A 20,549-nucleotide genomic window follows, 5' to 3' on the forward strand; every position below is an offset into this window, starting at 1 on the left:
GTGATTTAAAGGCATTCAGAGATTAACCACCATTACTCTACAGATTATATAACTCACTGACAATAGGCAAATTGAATCTGAATGCACCAGTTCTCTGAGAACTGTGGGAAGACCCATGAGGCTAATTTTTAAAGGTAAAGTACATGAAGTGGAACAACCCCTGTAGGTGTTAAGTGAATGAAAGATGTGCAATCAAGAAACAAAGAGTCCCATAAAGACTCAAATTCTACTGGGTGGAAATTATTTCTAAGAATTCAAGGCCATTTCTTCCTTTTAACTGCAGAGTGTTTGTTGAACCTCATGGGAGTAGTGACAAGCATGATTTTCAAGACAGCTATCATGGTTACCATATTGGACATACAACTGGCAACATTTTCAAGCATTATAAGAAGTCTACTGGTGGAAACCCCCCCCCCCGTGTTGATATACTCATCCACTTGGGAGTACTGATTACAATATCTTCAAGATAGCCTCAACCATGACCAGTTAGAGGGCTAGTCATTTTTGTTCAGAACCATGTAGAAACCACAAGAACTCTTCTGATGAAAACCCCATGTCAAAATGACTTTTCCTTTAAAAGAAGAAACAAACACAAGAATGGTCACATACTTGATGATAGATAAGAACTATTTTAATTTAAGAACAAAACATTAAAAGAAACATTTTTAGTGAAAACCCTATGCTATGACCATTTTCCATTCAGCAGTGATAACAAGATTTTTAAGCTGACCACTGCGGCTCCAGTTTTAGACACCAGATCAACACAATTTTAGACCCCAGATTAATTTTGGACCAATTTTAATTTAGACCCCCCCATCAGCACAATTTTAACCAATTTTAGACCCCAAATCAGCACAATTTTTGACCCCCAGATCAGCACAATTTTAATACCCAGATCAGCAGTTTTAGACACCAGATCAGCACAATTTTAGACCCCATATCAATTTTAGACCCAGATCAGCACAATTCCGAAACCCAGATCAGCACAATTATCATTTAAGATCAAGTAAACATTTAAAAAGTCTTTTGGTAAAACCCTATGTCAGTATGACTTTCCATGCAGGAGAAGTAGCCATAACAAGATCAAGATGGATGTCAGATCGGCACAATGTTCATTTAAGACCAACTGGATATCATAAGAAAGCCTTTTAGTTAAAACCCAACATCAGCATAACCTTTTGTTCATGAGGAGTTGCAATAAGATTTTAAAGACAGCTGCCGTAGTGGCCATGATATACTTCAGATCAGCAACATTTTTATTTCTTCATAACTAGACACCATAAGAAGTCTTTAAGTAAAAAAAAAAAAACATACTGATATAACCATCCACATAGAAGGAATAGCTATAACAAGATTTTCAAGATGGCCAATGTGGAAGCCATATTGGACCCCAGACTGGCCTTAAGATCAGCCCCATTTTTATTTAGGACCAACTAGACATCAGAAGTAGTCTTTTGGTGAAAAGCCCATGCTGCTACGACAATCCACTGAGAGAATAGCAATAACAAGATTTTTACATTGACTGCTGTTGCATCCATACTGGACATCAGACTGGCACCATTTTTTTTAATATCTAAGACCAAGTAGGTATCATAAGAAGTCTTTTAGTAAAGACAAATATTGATATGACCATACTAGTGATAACAAGATTTTCAAGATGGCTGCCCTGGTGGCCATATTGGGCATCAGATTGTCAAAATCTTCATTTAGGACCAACCTGACACTATATGTAGTCTTTCTATGAAAACCTCATGTTGATAATGAAGATCCATTCAGGAGGAACAGTGATAACAAGATTTTCAAAATGGCTGCCAAGACGGCCATATTATATGTTAGATCTGCACCATTTTCATTAAAGACCAACAAGACACCATAAGTCTTTCAGTAAAGTTTGCATGTTGATATGATGGTCAATTCAGGAGTAATATTGATAACAAGATTTTCAAGATGTCAAATTGTCACCATTTTCATTTAGGACCAACATGACATAATAAAAAATCTTTTAGTGAAAACTTCAAGTTGATATCACCATCCATTTAGGAGGAGTAGTGATAGCAATGATTTTCAAGATGGTCACTGTGGCAGCCATATTGGATAGTACAGCAGCACCATTTTAATTTAAACCCAACCAAATCAACCAATGAATTTTTGTGTACAGTTAGAAGGCAATCCTCCAATTAGTTTAGTATGACCCCTAACCATAGCCAGCAACTGCTTCTGCTATCTCAGATCCATAGAGTCCACCATAAGGTTTAGCCCACCAAGAAAGGACTCCTTCATGAGTGCCTTAAAAAATCTTTGCCACCATCCAGCTAGACCTTAGAAGAATCAAAAAGCAATATCCCTACCAAGGCAGTTCGGTCAACAGTACCACTGACACTGAGTGATAGCCAGTGTCTTGCTATCTAATACAGCCTCCTGAAGTCTCATTAAAGCAACTGACAAAAAGGACTCAAATAAATGATTAAAGGGGACTACCATGAAAACGCTGCCATGTGATGTTATAATAGATGCATGTGACACTCCAAAATCCAGGCCAGGTCAAGTAGTCAAACAAATGAGTGAATCTTGCAACTAACCACTGAAACCAGAGGATACAAGGTGGGAGAAGATGAACCTCTCCACTGTCTGGCAGCCTCTTGGTCAGTCTTGTACAATACCTTTTATTATTGTTGAATTGGGAAGCAATGGCTGAACATGCTTTCTCTGTGCCCCCTTGAGCATCTCCAAACCAAAAGAAAATTCAAGTGTCGGAAATCACGGAAGGTTTGGGAATCAAAAGCTGGTAAACTTCATTGAATGTCACAAGCACAAACATTCACATCTTCCATCACTTTCCCAGTGCAGGATTGAGATGGGGACACCATCTGGGAGGAGAGGAGGTTTGACCTAACCCACTTTCCTTCAATAATGAAGTTCTTAGGGTCACAAAATACTAATCAATGGCACCATTGGTAGAAAATAAAAAGATCCAGAATCACCACTTGGTAGTGCAAGTCCTCAAAGAGGTGGAATGCTCACTGGCAACCTACAACCGATGACAGATATCTGACCTGCTTGTTGTCCAGTACTCAGTGCCAAGTAATCAGCACCTATACTGGTACCCAATGCCTGGTGTGTGTCACTTTGCTTAGTTATTTGTATTTATTGCTTTGCCTAGTGACCACAGCATGGTCCCCAGTGTCCAGTCAGTGATCATGGATCAGTCCAGCAACAAATATCATTGACAGGAGACAAGTGAAGAGAACAAGATCAAACCTCCATTCTGCCAAAAATATGGGACTTGCTCTGAAGTGTCAGTGACCTCATTAAAGTGAGAAGTGATCATGATCCCTGCTGGGATTGCTGATCTGGTCATTGCAATGTGGCAGAAAGATGCACAGAAGAACAGACTGCTTCATTCTTCCTGCTTAGGCCAAAATAAAACAATATGTGTTTCCTATTCCACTGGTTTTAAAATTTGAGAAGTTTTCTTTCAAACATGATATATATTTAATGTGTTTGGGGTTTTTTTTAACCTTGGGAGAGAAAATGCTAGTGTTGGCAATGAGAAACAGGACGTGCTGTTGACCTGAAACACACATTTTTGGGGCCTTATTTACAAGCCCAGGCTTTGTCATTTAAATTCCATACATCTGCCTAGTAAGCACAGAAATGACATCCGTCTCAGTGTTCACACTTGGTACATACTACATAGTGTGATGTCAGGCAAAAGAATTTTATGTCCACATATGTCAACCTGCTGTGTCAGTGATCAGAAAAACTGAAAGAAATTGCAAAAACAACACACAAAAAACCAGAAAAATTTATCAAGAGTAACACTAAAACATGGGTACCTACAAGGTTAGCAAATTACACTAACTGCCAAATTAAGAGTCTGCGAGAGATACAAATTCAATGCATTAAAAAAATTGACACAAGTAAAATGTACATGGAGATAAAAAGTCAACTGCAATACAGAAAATGAACAATATTAAATGAAATGGTGACAAAAGAAACTCAAATTAACCAAATCTTAGAATAACCAAATCTTTAGCACCTCAAAGAACCTGTTTTACCAATGCAGCCCAAGAAAATGATTGATACTGTGCATGAATGAGAGTGACAAAGGCGTCGGGCTGGGACTAAGGGGCTCCTTGTCAGGGTGAAAATTCCCTTCATTTAGTTACTGAGGTCTAGAACAGGTGAGCTAAACATTAGCATGTTAAGTCATTACAGGTTTTCTATGCATCTTTAAAAACAACTTTTTCTTCGTAATTTGTAAACTATTTATTCTAATACTTTCTATAAATGTATAATGTTCAGTAGTTTATTATAAATAAATAAATGTATACAGATCAAGCACATTTGCTAAATTCAAACATTTGCAACAACACCTGAGAAATTTTTTAATCGCAGCACTTAAATTCTTACCACAGCAAACCTTAGAATAAACCTTATACTCAGTGCACACTGATCTCTTTTATTATGCTGTTCTTTTATTATACTGTTTCTGACATACTTACTGTATGGCCCATCCTGCAGCTGGTTTCCAGTTGGGATAACACCATTTTGTACAGCTGGTGTAGATGTTGCCTGCGGCTTGTGATTAGAAATTTCACTGATATGTGTTGGGGTGAGAGGCTCTGGAGCTTCTCTGCTGCTAACTTTTGCTGGTGTTTTAGGATTAGATTCAACTCCATTGACTTGTGCTGTAGGTACATTTTCTTTTTGATCCATTATATCAGTTTCATGAGGTTTTGTAGTTTCCACTGGTTTTGTGTCAACAGGCTGGACAGTTTCTTTTACTTCCTTTGGGGATTCATCTGTCACTTGAATGGTAGGAACTTCTCTCTTTGCCCCTACACCAGGGGGTGTTCTCTCACCACTAGGGGTCCTGGAGGTCCTTTTAGGGGATTTTCTAGGCTCCTTTTTGGGAGATGGGGAAGGTTCCCCATTAGATTCCCGACGCTTTGATGCCTTTGCCTGTCCCTGACCTGCAATGAAGAAAAAGAAATCCATCAAAATTTACAAGGAATATTTTTTAATCGCACATGTGGTTCTTAACAGCACATATGTAATAACATTCAGGCTTATATTTTTAAATAGCCCATGAACAGTATTAAACGGATTGCATAACTGTACTGTATATTCTGTGCCTATCTTATCTGACCAAAATTTAATTGAATCAGAGATGATTTTAAAAAATGAGAGTCAGCAGAGTTGCACATTAAGCATGGATTCAAGGTTTTTCCACAGTTTTTTGTTGTATGTCCACCAAATCATGACTCCCATGCATCTTCCTGCATGTGCTTTTTTGTCAGGACAATTTGTTTTCTTTTTTTTAAAAACACATCAACAACTTTTCTTTAGTGTATGTCTATCTATGTCAATGTTAAAGTTAGCAATGGTCAAAGTGACTAAAGGTGATAAAAACTCATCAGATGTTAGTGATTATCCACGTCAAATCAAAGAACATGGCAATGAAATGTTCAAGGATTACAGTAGTCGGCCAGGTCAATAAAGTCTTTGAACACCACTAGTGTAAAAAAAAATAATTCAAGTTCAAGTCACAGCTACAGCAAGTGAGATTTAATTTATTCCAAATCTGAATTAATGATAAAAGAGTTTAATCTATTCAAATACACAATTTTAGTAATTTCATTAAATATTTAAAAAATTGAAAAGAAAATTAAGGAAAGAAAATAATGGTTGTTTATTTTATAAATGCTGATAGATAAGGAGTGAATGCTAAAGACAAACGAGATCAAGATCCAGAACAGAAAATCCCATGGTGTAGCTCAATTCAGGTTAATCAGATATAAAAATATTAATGTTTTCACAATGTTGATCACATGATAAAATGTTTCTTCCGATAATATAAAGTGTCAGAGGAAACAATGACAAAATTAAAGCAGCAAAACTGTTGAACCAAACAAGGTGATCTCTTTTTAGCACCTTTAGTGGATTTTGTACCATAATTTTCATTTGCCCCTTTAACACATTAACCCCTGGAGCTTTTTGTCATTTTCGCCTGAAAATCGAGTAGGATACATATTTTGAAAGCTATTTCTGAATAGACTTGAAAACACCAAATCCCCGGTCATCTTTCAATAACATACTGCCTAGTTGTGTTAGAAACATCGTTTTTCGTTGGCTATTTGACTCGCGCATGAGCAGAAGGGTAAAAGTTGGAGTTCTTTTCCTTTCTTTTGCTAAATGGAGCCATTATTTTTGTATCAAGACCACTCTTTATTCCAAATGCCTATTTTATCCTACATTTTGCAAAGGCTCATCTGTCTGTTTGCAGTTCATACCAGTTCGCCTTTGATGTGACACCAAAAAGTCTAAAATCCAGACACAAAATCTGATTCCGACCACGGGCAAATTTTGGGTGGAATAAATTCAGGTTAAAAAAATGAGTTTTTTTCAATCTGTATTTTGTAGTGCAACTAGATATTCCAGATCATTTGGTATCATTGTAGAGCTACAACTGTCTACCTTTCTATAATACCACCCACTTTAGTGTATCATGCATGACCATGATGCTACAGAGCTCGGCAGTAAGTTACTACCTCCTGCCCCGTTAAGTCTTCGCTAGGGCTTAATGTGTTAAAATGAGGTTTCCTCCAGATTTGGAGGGCAAGGGTCACAGTGTCCTCTTAACTTGGAATCCGATATGCAACACTGGTCTGAGAGCAAATTGATATCTAAATTACCATTAATGCATTTGGTATGATTGTCATAAATGTAGTGAGAAAATTAATGTAAAGTGCTGCATTCTTGTAACTTCTAATAAAAACCCATGTTGCAGCAAAACACAGGGGATAAGAAAAGGCAAAAATGTTAATTCAAAGGCCACCAGCCCATAATACATAGTACTGTTGTACATCACTGTAACATTATAGAGATGTTCACATTTATACTGGTCTCTATCAAAAGCTAAAGATAACAGCTATACAAAAGCTCCAAAAATTACTGTACATACTCACTTATAAGCTAGATCCAACTGCAAACTGCACAGACCCTGATCTTCATTGCATAACAAGCCGGCAGATCTGGGTCTATGCAGTTTGTTTAGACCAATCAGAAGAACAAGGTGCATTATGCAATGGCAGATAGATCAGGGTTTATCTTGTCCTCAAACATGAAGAAACCAATTATCAGGTGTCCCAAACTGTAAGATGGCCTTTCAATACATGTGTACATCACAAAACCTGCCTTAGTGGAAACCTTATATAAAGGCGCTCCAGTTATAAACAATAACAATATATTAATCGTTATTCTTAATTTCACTTTTGAATACAACTCTATAGGAAGAATATTTTAATTTTACTTATCGATAAGATTTGCTGTACTTTAAAATATGCAACAATGTTTTGTTATTAACAGCTCCTATTCCCATGGTACCACTCCGGTGGCCTAGTGGTTAGAGCATCTGACACGGAAGCAGGAATTCATGGGTTTGATCCCCAGCTGAGTCATACTAAAGAGTTACAAAAATGGTACTAACAGCTGCCTCGCTTGGCGCTCAGCAATAAAAGAGGTTAGTGTTAGAACTGGTTGGCCTGGTATCAGGATAATGTGACTGGGTGGGACATCATGCTACATGTCTGTGGCATGATGCCCCAGTGCTAGACATACTACCAACTGCCACACTGCAGACATGGTAGCAATATGACTGAAAAATTGTTAAAACTACGTTACAAAAATCCAAATCACACACACCATTTTCAAGGCAATGTTTTGAAGGGGCATTTGTCAAACTGTCATACATATCTACTCATCACTTATGTCTAAACAAAGACATGTCCTTATAGGAATTCACTGGATTCAAGGGTAGCTTTATTTTAAACAGGTATACATGAAACACTATATGGAAGACTCTAATTACACTTTAGATGGCTGGCTTTATTTGGTAATAAATAAACCATTTTACACACATGGCTGAACAAGGTCACAACAAGGTCTGCAGATAAACAGGTAGGGCTAACCATTCCTTTTGTACCATGGTGTTGAGCAAGGTGATATGATCAACCTGTTGATAAAGTTTCTGATATTTCCAGCAACAAGAGAAATAAGATAACAAAGTGGGGTTTGACAGAACTAATAGGCTATTAAGACCATCACCTCTTGAAGAATCCTTATAAATAAATAAATGATAAATAAATGCTACAAAAATGATGACACTTTTGATTATCCAAGTTCAGACTGGTTAAGAAACAATCATACACAAGTATAATCAAATCCGACTTCAAAAGGGAAAATTAGAGTCTACTAATTTGCATTTAAAATGAAAAAAAATTACACCATGATATATAATATTCTTGATTTATTTTCCAAATCTGTGGTCTTTAATAAAACTATAACATGACTGGGATATGAAACATTGTGTTTACTAAGTTTGCAAACAGTGACATCACTGCTTGTACTTCCTGCTCTCTACTTCAACTGTGTGCTGTAGGCAATACAAGCAATTAAAATTCATAAGAGGTAAAGTTATTCTGTATTCCATGGAATACATATAGCATAACATTATACAAAGAGAGAATATAAAAACACACTAGTATTTTAAAATATATCATGAACATTTTAACAAGTGCAGCCTGTAATTCACAACAAAGTTAACAATTTTAGGGCAAATTTATGACTCTTCATAACAGCACTGATCAAAGCTTAATTTTTCATCATTAACCATGAAAAGTGAATGACTTTATTCACGATCCATGATTCAGTTTTCAGAACGTCAAGGACAGTACATTTACTACAATGGGATTGATACCTTCAGTTCTAATAATGTGTACAGTTAACCCTTGACTTGTGCAACATTTCTGAGATTGATTGCGTAACTCACAATCATGAAACTCAATTTTATTAGTTTCACTGCCTTTAATTTTAATTGAAAATACATGTAGATAATTCAATTAGCTTTAATACCATTCAATTTTGTCGTTTATGAATTGCAATTTTAGACATAATTTCATTATTTTCTTTAGTCTTGTATAAGCATCCCAAAATGATTTGATTTTTTCTCAATCTCTCTCTGTTCTTCCTCTTTTTTTTAGAATCATACATGTATATAAACTTCACTTAGAAACAGACAGCTTGGTATTTAATAACTGAATTATTAGCTTTAAAAGAAAAATCATTCAGAAACAATTGCAATTTTATTATATTACAAACCGGTAAGTAATAAGAGAACACTAAGGTAAACTGAGTACAAGATGGATAATGATTTGGGGAGTGGGGTCAGTGTCCCCTGCCACTGGGATTACAGATGCAAAACTACTGATAACTGCAGTATGCATATACTGTATACGTAAACTAAGTTTCATAGCAATCCACCAAAAACTGCAAGAGTACCTGCATTCACAAAACATTGTATTCAATTCATATGACCAATTAAGAAATATTAAAGGTCCAATGGGCTAGTGCTTGTAAAACTGAACATTTACAATGACAGGCCTGCAACCAAAAAAAGATTAGGTAGCATTGGACATCAGACCACCATCATTTACATGAATGAAATCATGTCAAACACTGTTTTAGTCTACAAGGAATAATGGGAGATAACGTGAAGACAAAAAAATGGGGGGCAGCAAAGTGATTTGTCCACATTTACATCTTCAGGTGATGAACATAACCCAAAAGTTACCAAGTTTCATGACAATCCATTAAAAAATGCTGGAGCAGTTGCACAATCAAGATTGTGTCCTATATTGTTGATGTTGTTGTTGTGGGGTTTAACTCCATTTTTCAGCACACGATAGGTTATACATGGTGGCCAGTATTGTTGTTGTTGTTGTAGGGTTTAACGCCATTTTTCAGCACACAATAGGCTATACATGGCAGCCAGTATTAATGGTGGAGGAAGAACCCTGGAAAACACCGGAAAGAACCACCGACCCACGAGAAGTTACTGGCGAGCTTTCTCACATACCCACATTAGCCGAATCCTCGACTGGTGGCCAGTATTAATGGTGAAGAAAGAACCAGGAAAACCCTGAGAAGAACCACCGACCCACTAGAAGCTACTGGCAAGCTTTCTCACATACCCACATTGGCCAAATCCTAGACTCAAACCCATGCAGACAGAGGTCAGATGGCAGTGATTCGTAATGGAGAGCACTTTAGACCACTCGGCCACTCTGGGCCCCTGTGTCCTACATTGCATTAGGCTACTAGACAAAAAGATCAAAAACTCTGACCAAAAATAAGCAACCAAGGTCATTTGTTGAAACATGCATCGTCAGGCAATAAATACAATATTTACCAAATTTCATGGAATTCCATCAAATGGCATGACCAAAGAGACACTGCATTAAGTTATAAGAAAAAAAGGGCAATAACTCAAACAAGAATTGCAGGAGCAAAATGATTTACCAATATGCCCATCTTCAGGTTATGATCATAATATCTGCAAAGTCCCATGTCAATCAATCAAAAACTGTAGGAAGAGATAAGCTAATGAGATTGCTACAAGACAAAATGGGCAACGACTCTAACACAAATTGCAGCAGCAAAGCGATTTGTCAACATTTGCATCTTCAGGTCGTGACCACAATATTTACCACATTTTCACATCAATTCATCAGGACTAGTACTGCATATGAATGTCAGATGGAAAGACAGACAAATATGATTCTTAGTACAGCCTGTCATGAAAAAACCCATGGTCTCTCGAGATGGGAATCTCTCACAACAGGTCATAACACTATATGATCAATAAATCTGTGCATTGAGATCCTGGTCTCTCAAAGAGGTGGCATCTCACAGCAGTTGTCTTTCATGACAGGTTTTACTGTATATACCCCATGTATAAGAAAGTATTTGAAAAATGCATTGTTGGTGCACAAAAACACTTACCGTATACACTCGCATAAAAGCCAAATAATTTTGGACAAGATAAAGGCTTGGAAGAAGGGGGCTCAGCTTATCTGCAGGCCAATGTGTAAACTTGACAGTTTTTAGGTCTTTTTCTTGACTACTGTCATGGCTATAAATTCTGGGACACAAAGTAATAATTTTTTCGTGTCCTAAGACATAGGTTAAACTATTATAAAGTACTATGATTTGATTTTGTTATTATTTTGCACGTGCATATTTTCTGATTTCTCCAACATGAAGTTAAATAAAGGTAAATACAGACTTCATAATTCGCGGGCCAGATGAGTTTACCAGGAAGACCATGCTGAATTATAATGTATAGTACTTACAGTGCAAAACGTGCATAACGTCACTTAAATCCTTACTTATTCCCAAACATAGATGCAGATTTTGCTTTATTCACTGTTTCGACAAAATTGCATTCTTCAAGATAACACTTCAGCTAGCCCTTAATAGCAGTTTCATTTATGTTGAATCACGTGCTCACAAGTTACTCATTTTCAATGATGTAAGCGATCCTACAAATTGAGGAGATATTTTTAAAAAGGTACACACATTTATTTGTACAAGGCACATAACCATCATAATTTACATGTTCATGAAGAGTGGTAATAATAAAGGCTAAAATTCTCATAGAGATCAACTAAGTTCAACATCAGTCAATTTTAGTTTTGTGTTTTAACGGAAAAAACATAACTTTCCACACAATGGAGAGCTTGATGTTTCAGTACCTCCTATGTCGATAGTCGGCAAATTTGTCTTTTGTTCTGTGACAGCAGTACAGGCCAGTTACTCATTAAAATCCTGAAACTGGCTTGTGATAAGAGGGAATTTTGAATGGTAACTAGACCAATTTAACATTGTTATATACAGTATAAAAATGCCCGGTGTTCACTCGTGCAGGTTTCTTTCATGGGAATGGAGCTACAGCATATGGAGTTACAGCATTCGTAGTGACCATTATTGGGATTGAAATTAATTGTGGGTGATTTTATTGTTGTGGTTTATCTTTTTGTTGTGGTTTATTGTTTTTCTTATTGTAGAGGTAAAAATAATTACTAATTTACGTGAATAATGTTTAAACTTAACATTCTATTTAGTAAAGAAGCGAATGCTTTATACTAAAATAATTATTTTGTCACAACAATAATTCAAAGGTGATACAACAGAACATGTAGGACTTTTCTTGTTTAGAAGAAATGAAAATCTAAGACATAATTTAATAATCAGGAGTTCTCTACAAATATCGGAAGATATTATGAAATCGGGAGGTAGATGTGGAGCGACCCCAAAAATTGGGAGTTTTTTTTCCACCCTGATGTGAAAGTTGACAGGTATGGTGTAAGGTCGCTTACATCAAAGCAAACTGTATACAACTCAGCTTTTATGGTATTAGATAATTTTAAAAGCATTATTTCCAAAACTTTATAAGAAAACAGAAAATTACTTTTCAAACAAGTTCATACCATTTCTTTTTTAATAATCATGCAAGCCAACCTCAAGATAAGTATACATGTATTTTTTTTAAATACAATTTTACCTAAATAAATGCATTTAGAACTTTCCTCGTGCATCTTGAGATGCCTCTGAGTTGTAAGTCGGCTCATATGTGGGTCATGCACTTTTTAGTGTTTATACTTGTTCAGTTCGGGGGTCAGCTTATATGCAAACGGGCTTATACGTAAGTATATAGGGTAGGTTTTATTATTTTAAACCTAAAAGGCACTTCTGAACACTGACATCAACAGTTATTTTCACATGCTATTTTAAGGCATCTAACCAACTGCAAACAATTCCGGTAATTTTACAAGTCCCTCAATTGGAAAAGTTGCAATAAAAAGCATTAAGCGATCTGCCATGCTGCAATTTCAAACCTATCTTGACTACAAAATTGCTGTAAAGGGGGAGAGGGGTAATTTACTTCTATAACCAACCCACCGTCATGGGAAGCTCTTTTGTCATACAGTGGTTAACTTCAACAGGAAGAAATATATTTTGCAGGGTAAATGTTAACACAACAAAAAAAACCACTTCACAAGGTCAATGACTTATTCAATCTTCTGCCCACTTATGAGAGTGTTTGATAAATGTGTGAAACACAAGTACTAACACTCTCACGTTGCCAAGAGCTTCATTCTCATAACCCCATAACACGACTTTGCCAATAGAAAAACAAGAATGAGACGCAAATTGTTGAAATATACTCAATGAACTTGCAACAAGAATGCAATGTAAACTCAGCCTGATAAGCATCGTAGCACGTTTTGGTCCCGATCCTAACAAAGACAGGCTGGTATGTGAAGAATCATACATGCAGGTCTTGATGAAATTTTTAAATTAATTCACCATCATTCTCCCAAAAATCTATCTTACTATCAACGGTGTTTGTTGGTGCCTTGTACCCGCAAGTAAGCACTTAAGATTAAACTACATGTCATAGTAATGGTATAATGCATACATTAATGATCTATGTTGATGTTATGGGTTTAACGCCATTTTTCAGCACATGATAGGCTCAACATGGCAGCCATTGCATTTGGTGGCAGAAGAATCAGGGAAAACCCGAGGAACAAGCACCTAATGGCAAACTTTCTCACTTTATCCACATTGGGCAAGCTTAAGGGTTGAGCCCATGTGGACAGAGGTAAGACATTACTGATCTGTAAAGGTAAGTGCCTTAGTCCACTCTGCCACCAATGGCCCCATGATCTATTTACCAAAGGGTGCACATACATGTACTTTTCTAAGCATCAGCAACACCTTGCAAACAGCACCAAAATAAAAATAACTATATTAATTACAAGTCTGTGTTCTGTGAACGAACTATTAAGGTGGCGCTCTACAGTTTCGCATTTTGCATAGGGTTAGGATTTTAAAGAAAAAGAATTTCCCCGGCTTTCCTCACTGGTTATACGTGCTATTTAAAAAAGACCTTGTATATCTTAGGTATAATGCAAAGAACCTTTAATTCCCTTTATTTTGGTGTATGATTGATGAGTGTACTATGGGTTATAGAGTATACAGCTTGGCCTAACTTCAGATGTGCACCTTTCAAAAAAGTGCTAGCTCTACTTGGTCATTTTCACTTCCTGAACTTCAGAGGTAAATTGTATAAAAAAGAGCCAATAACATTTTTTACATTTTATATATTTGGTAATTCATTCATTGCACTTTCAGAAGCTGGTATTGTCTAGTCTGGCAAAATTCATTTTCCCTATTTTAATAGCTGCTATGTATAGTGTACTTTAGACTAATTCAGACTGATTTTTTACACAAGGGAGCAGTCATTTTAGTTAGCAGTGTGCTTAAATCATGTAAAATTTCCAAAAGTACAATATCCAAAAGAAATATCATCCACATTAAATTAATGTATCACAGAGGTATGCAAACATTCTCTCCACTGTGCGTGTTTTAAATGCAAACTACTTCACCTTACATACGTCACTCTCTCAAAAGTACATATTATTTGGTGATCACCACCTAAGCAAGTTCTCAAAGTCATCAAGATACTTTATTATAATATTAAGACCTAGTGGCAAGGTTCTCAATGATCAAGATTACAGTTACATCATGTTTTGAAAAACCTGTAACCAAATGGCATGATTTTCACTGAAAAAGATTACAGCAACCTTGTATTTTGAAAAATCTCTGCATAAAATAAAATTAGTTAAGAATAACATACTTTGCCATGTTGAATACTTAACAATGAAGGTGATAACAACCAATGTTCTAATATATAACTGCAATTACTATGTGACTTCAGAAACTAACTGAAGTTAATAACACTGACAAAGGTGGCTTTGCCTCAGCATCTGATACCAATACTGGGAGTGATAGAACTTTCACTAATTCAAGCCTACAAAATGATCAAGGTGCTTTGCCTTTTGATACCAGGTAACTGCATACTCAGTTTCAGACAGCATTGGAGGATCAACAGGTGTTATGTTGATTTCCACTTCAGGCAGTTGATCAATTGCCTCCTCACTGACAGATCCTTGTTGAGAAGTTCCACCCATCTTTGTAGTCTCTTTTCTTCGTCAATGAGCAGTGTGGTACTTTCAGTCTCAAGTACTGGAGATGCTTCTGATGACTGTGGCACACTGACTGCCATCAAAGAAGTTCTTTATTTCGAACCTATATGTAGGACTGGATCTCATCTGCCTCAAGTCTAATTTTTTGAGTTTCTACTCAACAGTCCTCTTGATGGCATCCAATGATGCCTTCTTAGATAAACTGGCCTTTTATAAGTGATGTTTCTCATTCATTTGTCTGTATGGCAGCATTGTTCTCATTAATCCAATTGCAATGTGTCGAATTTTGAAAGTATTGAACCTTAAAGTTGAATGCATTGAGCATTACAATTTTATTACATTTAATCCAGAACAGTCTTTGTGAAGGGTCACTTCGACTTTTCTTCTTCCCCCCCCCCCCATGTCACTGTTAAACTTGAAAGGCCAACATATACGACTCACTGAAATCTGACCAGGTCATTGTAATACTGTCCTGAGAAAGTAAACGTTGAACTACCAGCCATTAACCGTTTGAAAGGAACCCATGTCAAAAAGTCATTTTCAAAGGGAAGTTGATTGCAACGTAGATCAGAGGCTATCTAAAAATCTGACGAAAGAAATGATTATCTTCGAAAAAATTTAGGAACCGCTTCATACAATTGATTAGAGTAAATTAAGGTGTACAATTTGGAAAATTTTTTAATTTAAAGTGATGACCTTGGTCGAAATTTCCTAAGAGAGGAGAGGTTTGGCTCCGAGGATGCCTAAAAATAATAGTGTATTCCTCATTAAACAAGAAAAAGGGACCAGATGGCTGTTTTGTAACAGAAAGACATGTTTTAGTTCTAGGATGCACAATTTCTGAAAGAGAAAAACATTAAGGTATGCAATTTTAATTTTCTATTTTTGATTGTTTGTTTTATATAAATATGTTTGATATGACTAGGATCCATATTATGTATCATTTATTCAATTTCATGGAAATCTGTTGATACTAGAGTTATTATGCAATTTATATATTTAATTTTACAGTTTCTAGTTCATTGATAGAACTGACAGACTGCATGCGATCCAAATTTTTATGTGTAGGATTTCATAGGGTTATATGAAATAATTTCCTTTGTCGGAGTTAATCGCATGTTTATATCTAATTTTGTAATATTTAAATAAACTTTGTATGTTAGGGTTTGCTGTGAGCTAGAATTTTGTTAATTTTATGCGATGATAATCAAGCATGTGGTGGCATAGGTAGAGAGATATGGTAATGTTTGATACACCGCTCAACTGTTAATTTATGGTTGGTTGCTGTGAAGCAAGAGTGATAATCTATCGAATTAGGTCAGAATTTATGGAGTATCTGAATACCTAGTTATGCTTCTGATTAACGTAAATGAGTAAATTTTATGTACATATAGAAAGTGATATGTATAGAGATTCAGGGGTAATTTTGTTTTTTAACACATTACCCCCTGGACCTTTTTGTCATTTTCGCATGAAAATCGAGTAGGAAACATATTTTGAAAGCTAATACTGAATAGACTCAAAAACACAAAATCCCCAGTCATCTTTCAATAACATACTGCCTAGTTGTGTTAGAAACATTATTTTTCATTTGCTATTTGACTCACGCATAAGCAGAAGGGTAAAAGTTTTTTGTTTTTGTTTTTTAAATTATTATTTTATTATTTTTGTACTGAGACCACTCTTTATTCCAAATGCCCATCTTATCCTACTTTTTGCAAAGGCTCATCTGTCTGTTTGCAGTTCAAACCGGTTTGCCTTATATCTGAGACCAAAAAGTCTAAAATCCAGACACAAAATCGGATTCAGAACACAGGCGAATTTTGGGTAAAAAAAAGTCGGGTCCAAAAAATGAGGATTTTCTATCTGTATTTTGTAGTGAAACTAGATATTCCAGAATATCTGGTATCATTGTAGGGCTACATATGTCTACCTTTCTATAATACCACTCACTTTAGTGTATCATGCATGACCATGACACTACAGAGCTCGGCAGTAGGCTACTACCTCCTGCCCCATAAAGTCGTCGCTAGGGGTTAATGTGTTAAGGAAACAGCTTTCTGTGAGAGACAGGACAGTCCGAAGACAAAAGTTGGAAAAGAGATGACATGTTCAGAATAAAAGACGAAGTCCGGAAAAGAGATGAAGCATTCAGAATAGGAAGATGTGATACATGGGTTGAGAGAGGAAGGTGATACAATCAGTCATGGACATTGAGTTCTTTTTACCACTCACTGTTATGATGAAATAAATCCGAAGTGGACACTGCTATTAAATTCTGCTTACATAAGTTAGATTGAATTGGAGTTGCCACTATTAAATAATATTGGTTAAATTGCTATTTTTCTTGTCTAAGGGGGCTCGTATTACATCATTTCTTACCAAAAGTCTTGCTCAGTTATCTGTTGATATTCTATCTATCCACTCCCACCAGGCTATAAAATCGAGGAAGATCATCCTCTACATAATGCCAGCCAGATCCAAAAAACCACCCCTCTTACTAGAAGGGCGACATTACACCAATGTTGATGTTTACATGTATTGTAACCAACGGTTCTGTATGCAGTTGAGTACACAAGAGTCTCTGATGGATGCCGCTGGCTATCTTTGGCATTCTCGAGTTCACATTGTTCCCAGAGCATGCGTGTATCCCTGACATCTTGTTGGGTTTGGCAGGCCTGCTACTATGTTGGGGATTGGGAGGTCACAATCGGCACATTTCCTCTATAGGAGGAGTCTGCTGATGTTGCATTTGCCAAGCCATTTTGTCCAATGTCACCTGACTGGTGATTCTGTAATTCAGTACTTTTGCAGTAAGAGACTAAGTCTTCACAATATTAGTCCCTGATCTCGTTGGTCTTAGTAGGTGATTGGTGCTTTTTATCCAAAAAAGGGTTATCTGCAAGATCTGTAAGCTTACTAATAGCTGTGAAAGGCAAACCCAACACCAGCTTCATGTCGCTCTTTTCCAGAATGTGTAGGCTACTACTTCAGTGAGTTGTCCTTCCTCAGCTTGGCAAGTTTCACTCAGCACTGCTATCTAGATACTGAATGTAAAAGTTATCTCTGGTATATCTGTTCATTAATATGTAAACATTCCAGGCAGAGAGTTCCATTACCCTTGTCTTGTTAGAGTTTCAACCATTTAAAATAGTGCCCATCTCCTTTCCTTGTGACCCCCAGGTGTAATATAGGTTGTTGCTGTATTTGTTGTAGGGTTTAACGCCTTTTTTCAGTACAAGATAGGCTATACAAGGTGGTCATTATAAACGGTGGAGTAAGAACCACTGACCCATGAGAAGCTACTGGCAAGCTTTCTCACATACCCACACTGGCCGAGCGTGAGACTCAAACCCACGCAGAGAGAGATGAGACAGCAATGATCCGTAATGGTGAGCGCTTTAGATCACTCGAAGCCCCTCAACACAGGTATCACCACCTATGTATCATGATATACAAGTACATGTATGCTGTATCACAACTTAAAGCAAGCAATACACTGCGCTAATAATAAAATTTTCCTTTAAACTAATAGATAGATACACAATGCCTTCAGGCACAGCTGTAAAACATAAATGTATGCTAGCAAATAATAGCAATCAAGATGGAAATTTAGATATGGAATGTTCAGCTGACATTATCATTACATTAAGATAATACAATTATGAAGAGAGATGTTGTCTATGACTGCCAAACTCATTAAAGATCTTTGTAATATTTTGTAGTTACTGTTATGGGTTTGGAGCTACATGTGGCCTGATGGTTTTAGGTGATCAGCTTTACATAATATTGACACCTCACCTCTATGTGGGTTTGAGTCTCAGCTCAGCCAACATGGGTATGTGAGAAAGCTTGCTATTAGATTCCCATGGGTGAATGGTTCTTCCCTACGTATTACTGTGTTCTTCCTCTACCAAAATATACTACTAGCTGTCATGAACAGCCTTATCATGTGTTAAAAAACTGTGTTAAACCCTAATACCCACCCACTGTTATGGTTCAAAGAAAACTTGAATATCAAGCAAGGATTCTACAACCTTGCGTAACATGTTAAAACTGAAAATATGACAAAACGACTTTATTAAACATAAAATGTAATTTGCCATCTTTTGTAAGGGATAATTTCTCGATTACTTTTCCAAAACTGAGTTTACCTTCATTGTTCTTTTGCGACATTGCATCTATATCTGTGTTAATAAAATTCATAGTCCAGAATACAAAGCAATGGTTTGAAATTAACTCATTTTCCCCTGGAGATTCTACACATTTTCAACTGAAATGGGGGTAGGAAACATTTTGGGGATAAATTCTGATTGTATCCAAACACTTCTGTTTCTAAGACATTGTTTATTGGCTAAACTGCTTGCACATGTGGAGAAGAGTGAAAATCTGACTCTCTCTTTGTAACTTATTGGACCCATGTTTTTCATAATCAGGCCCCTATTTTATTCCAAATTTGAAATGTATCCTACTTTTTTGCAAATGCCCATCTGTATGTGTACTGTTAGGAACAGACCACTTTAGATCCATTGCCATAAAGTCTACAATCTGAGCACAAACTCCAGTTCTGAAACCAGTAATATTTTAGGCCTAAAAAATATAGTGTCTCAAACTCTCAAACATTGTTTTTATTCTGTACGATAAGCAAAAGATCTGAATTATTTGGTATCACTGCAGAACTACATTTTTCTCCTTTTTTGTAATACCACCTGCTTTGGTTCACCAAATGTTGCTAATGTAACAGTGCTCAAATGGAGAGTACCACTTTATAACATGCAAACCTAAATTAGCTATATCTTGATTTAACACATTAACCCCTGCCGATGAGTTTACATGGCAAGAGGTAGTAGCCTACTGCCGAGCTCTGTAGTGTCAAGGTCACGTAGATACACTAAAGTGGGTGGTATTATAGAAAGGTAGACAGATGTAGCTCTACAATGATACCAAATAATCTGGAAGTTCTAGTTGCATTACAAAATACATTATTTGGACCCAATTTTTTCCCACCCAAAATTTGCCTGTGGTCAGAATCAGATTTTGTGTCTGGATTTTAGACTTTTTGGTCTCGGATCTACGGCAGGCCAGTATGAACTGCAAACAGACAGATGAACCTTTGCAAAAAGTAGGAAAATATGGACATTTGGAATAAAGAGTGGTCTCAATACAAAAATAATGGGTCCGTTAAGCAAAAAAAGAAAAGAACTCCAACTTTTACCCCTCTGCTCATGCGCGAGCCAAATAGTCAATGAAAAACGACGTTTTTAACACAACTAGGAATTAGGTGAAAATACCTGGAAGTTGATGTATTAGGATGTATTCAGAAATAGCTTTCAAAATGTGTTTCCTATTCGAATTTCAGGTGAAAATGACAAAAACCTCCAGGGGTTAATGTGTTAAATAAAGTTTTTAGCAAACATTTTCCATTTACTTTAGGGACCGATCTGGTGGCCTAATGGTTAAAACATCTGCCTCAGATGCAGGAGATCATAGGTTTAAACCCGAGTCAAGTCATACCAAAGACATAAAAATGGTACAAGCAGCTGCCTCACTTGGCACTTAGCATCGGGGGTTAATGTTGGGACTGGTCGGCCTGGTGTCAGGATAATGTTGGGACTGGTCAGTATTGTTGTTGTTGTTGTAGAGTTTAACGCC

At 36.5% G+C, this 20,549-nt stretch overlaps 1 protein-coding gene across 3 annotated transcripts in view; it reads right to left on the reverse strand.

Moving 5' to 3' along the window:
* LOC149795716 (uncharacterized) overlaps positions 1 to 20,549 on the reverse strand; it is a 143,679-nt gene that overhangs the window by 114,264 nt on the left and 8,866 nt on the right. For all 3 annotated transcript variants that reach the window (XM_089965610.1, XM_089965609.1, XM_089965608.1), the window contains exon 2: positions 4,506 to 4,976. In XM_089965610.1, the coding sequence (XP_089821736.1) occupies positions 4,506 to 4,976 (471 nt within the window). The remainder of the gene's footprint in view (positions 1 to 4,505; positions 4,977 to 20,549) is intronic.

Source organism: Sinohyriopsis cumingii, chromosome 7 (assembly GCF_028554795.1).
Source record: "Sinohyriopsis cumingii isolate HCF-2022 chromosome 7, ASM2855479v2, whole genome shotgun sequence".
In the NCBI taxonomy this organism is placed as follows: domain Eukaryota; kingdom Metazoa; phylum Mollusca; class Bivalvia; order Unionida; family Unionidae; genus Sinohyriopsis; species Sinohyriopsis cumingii.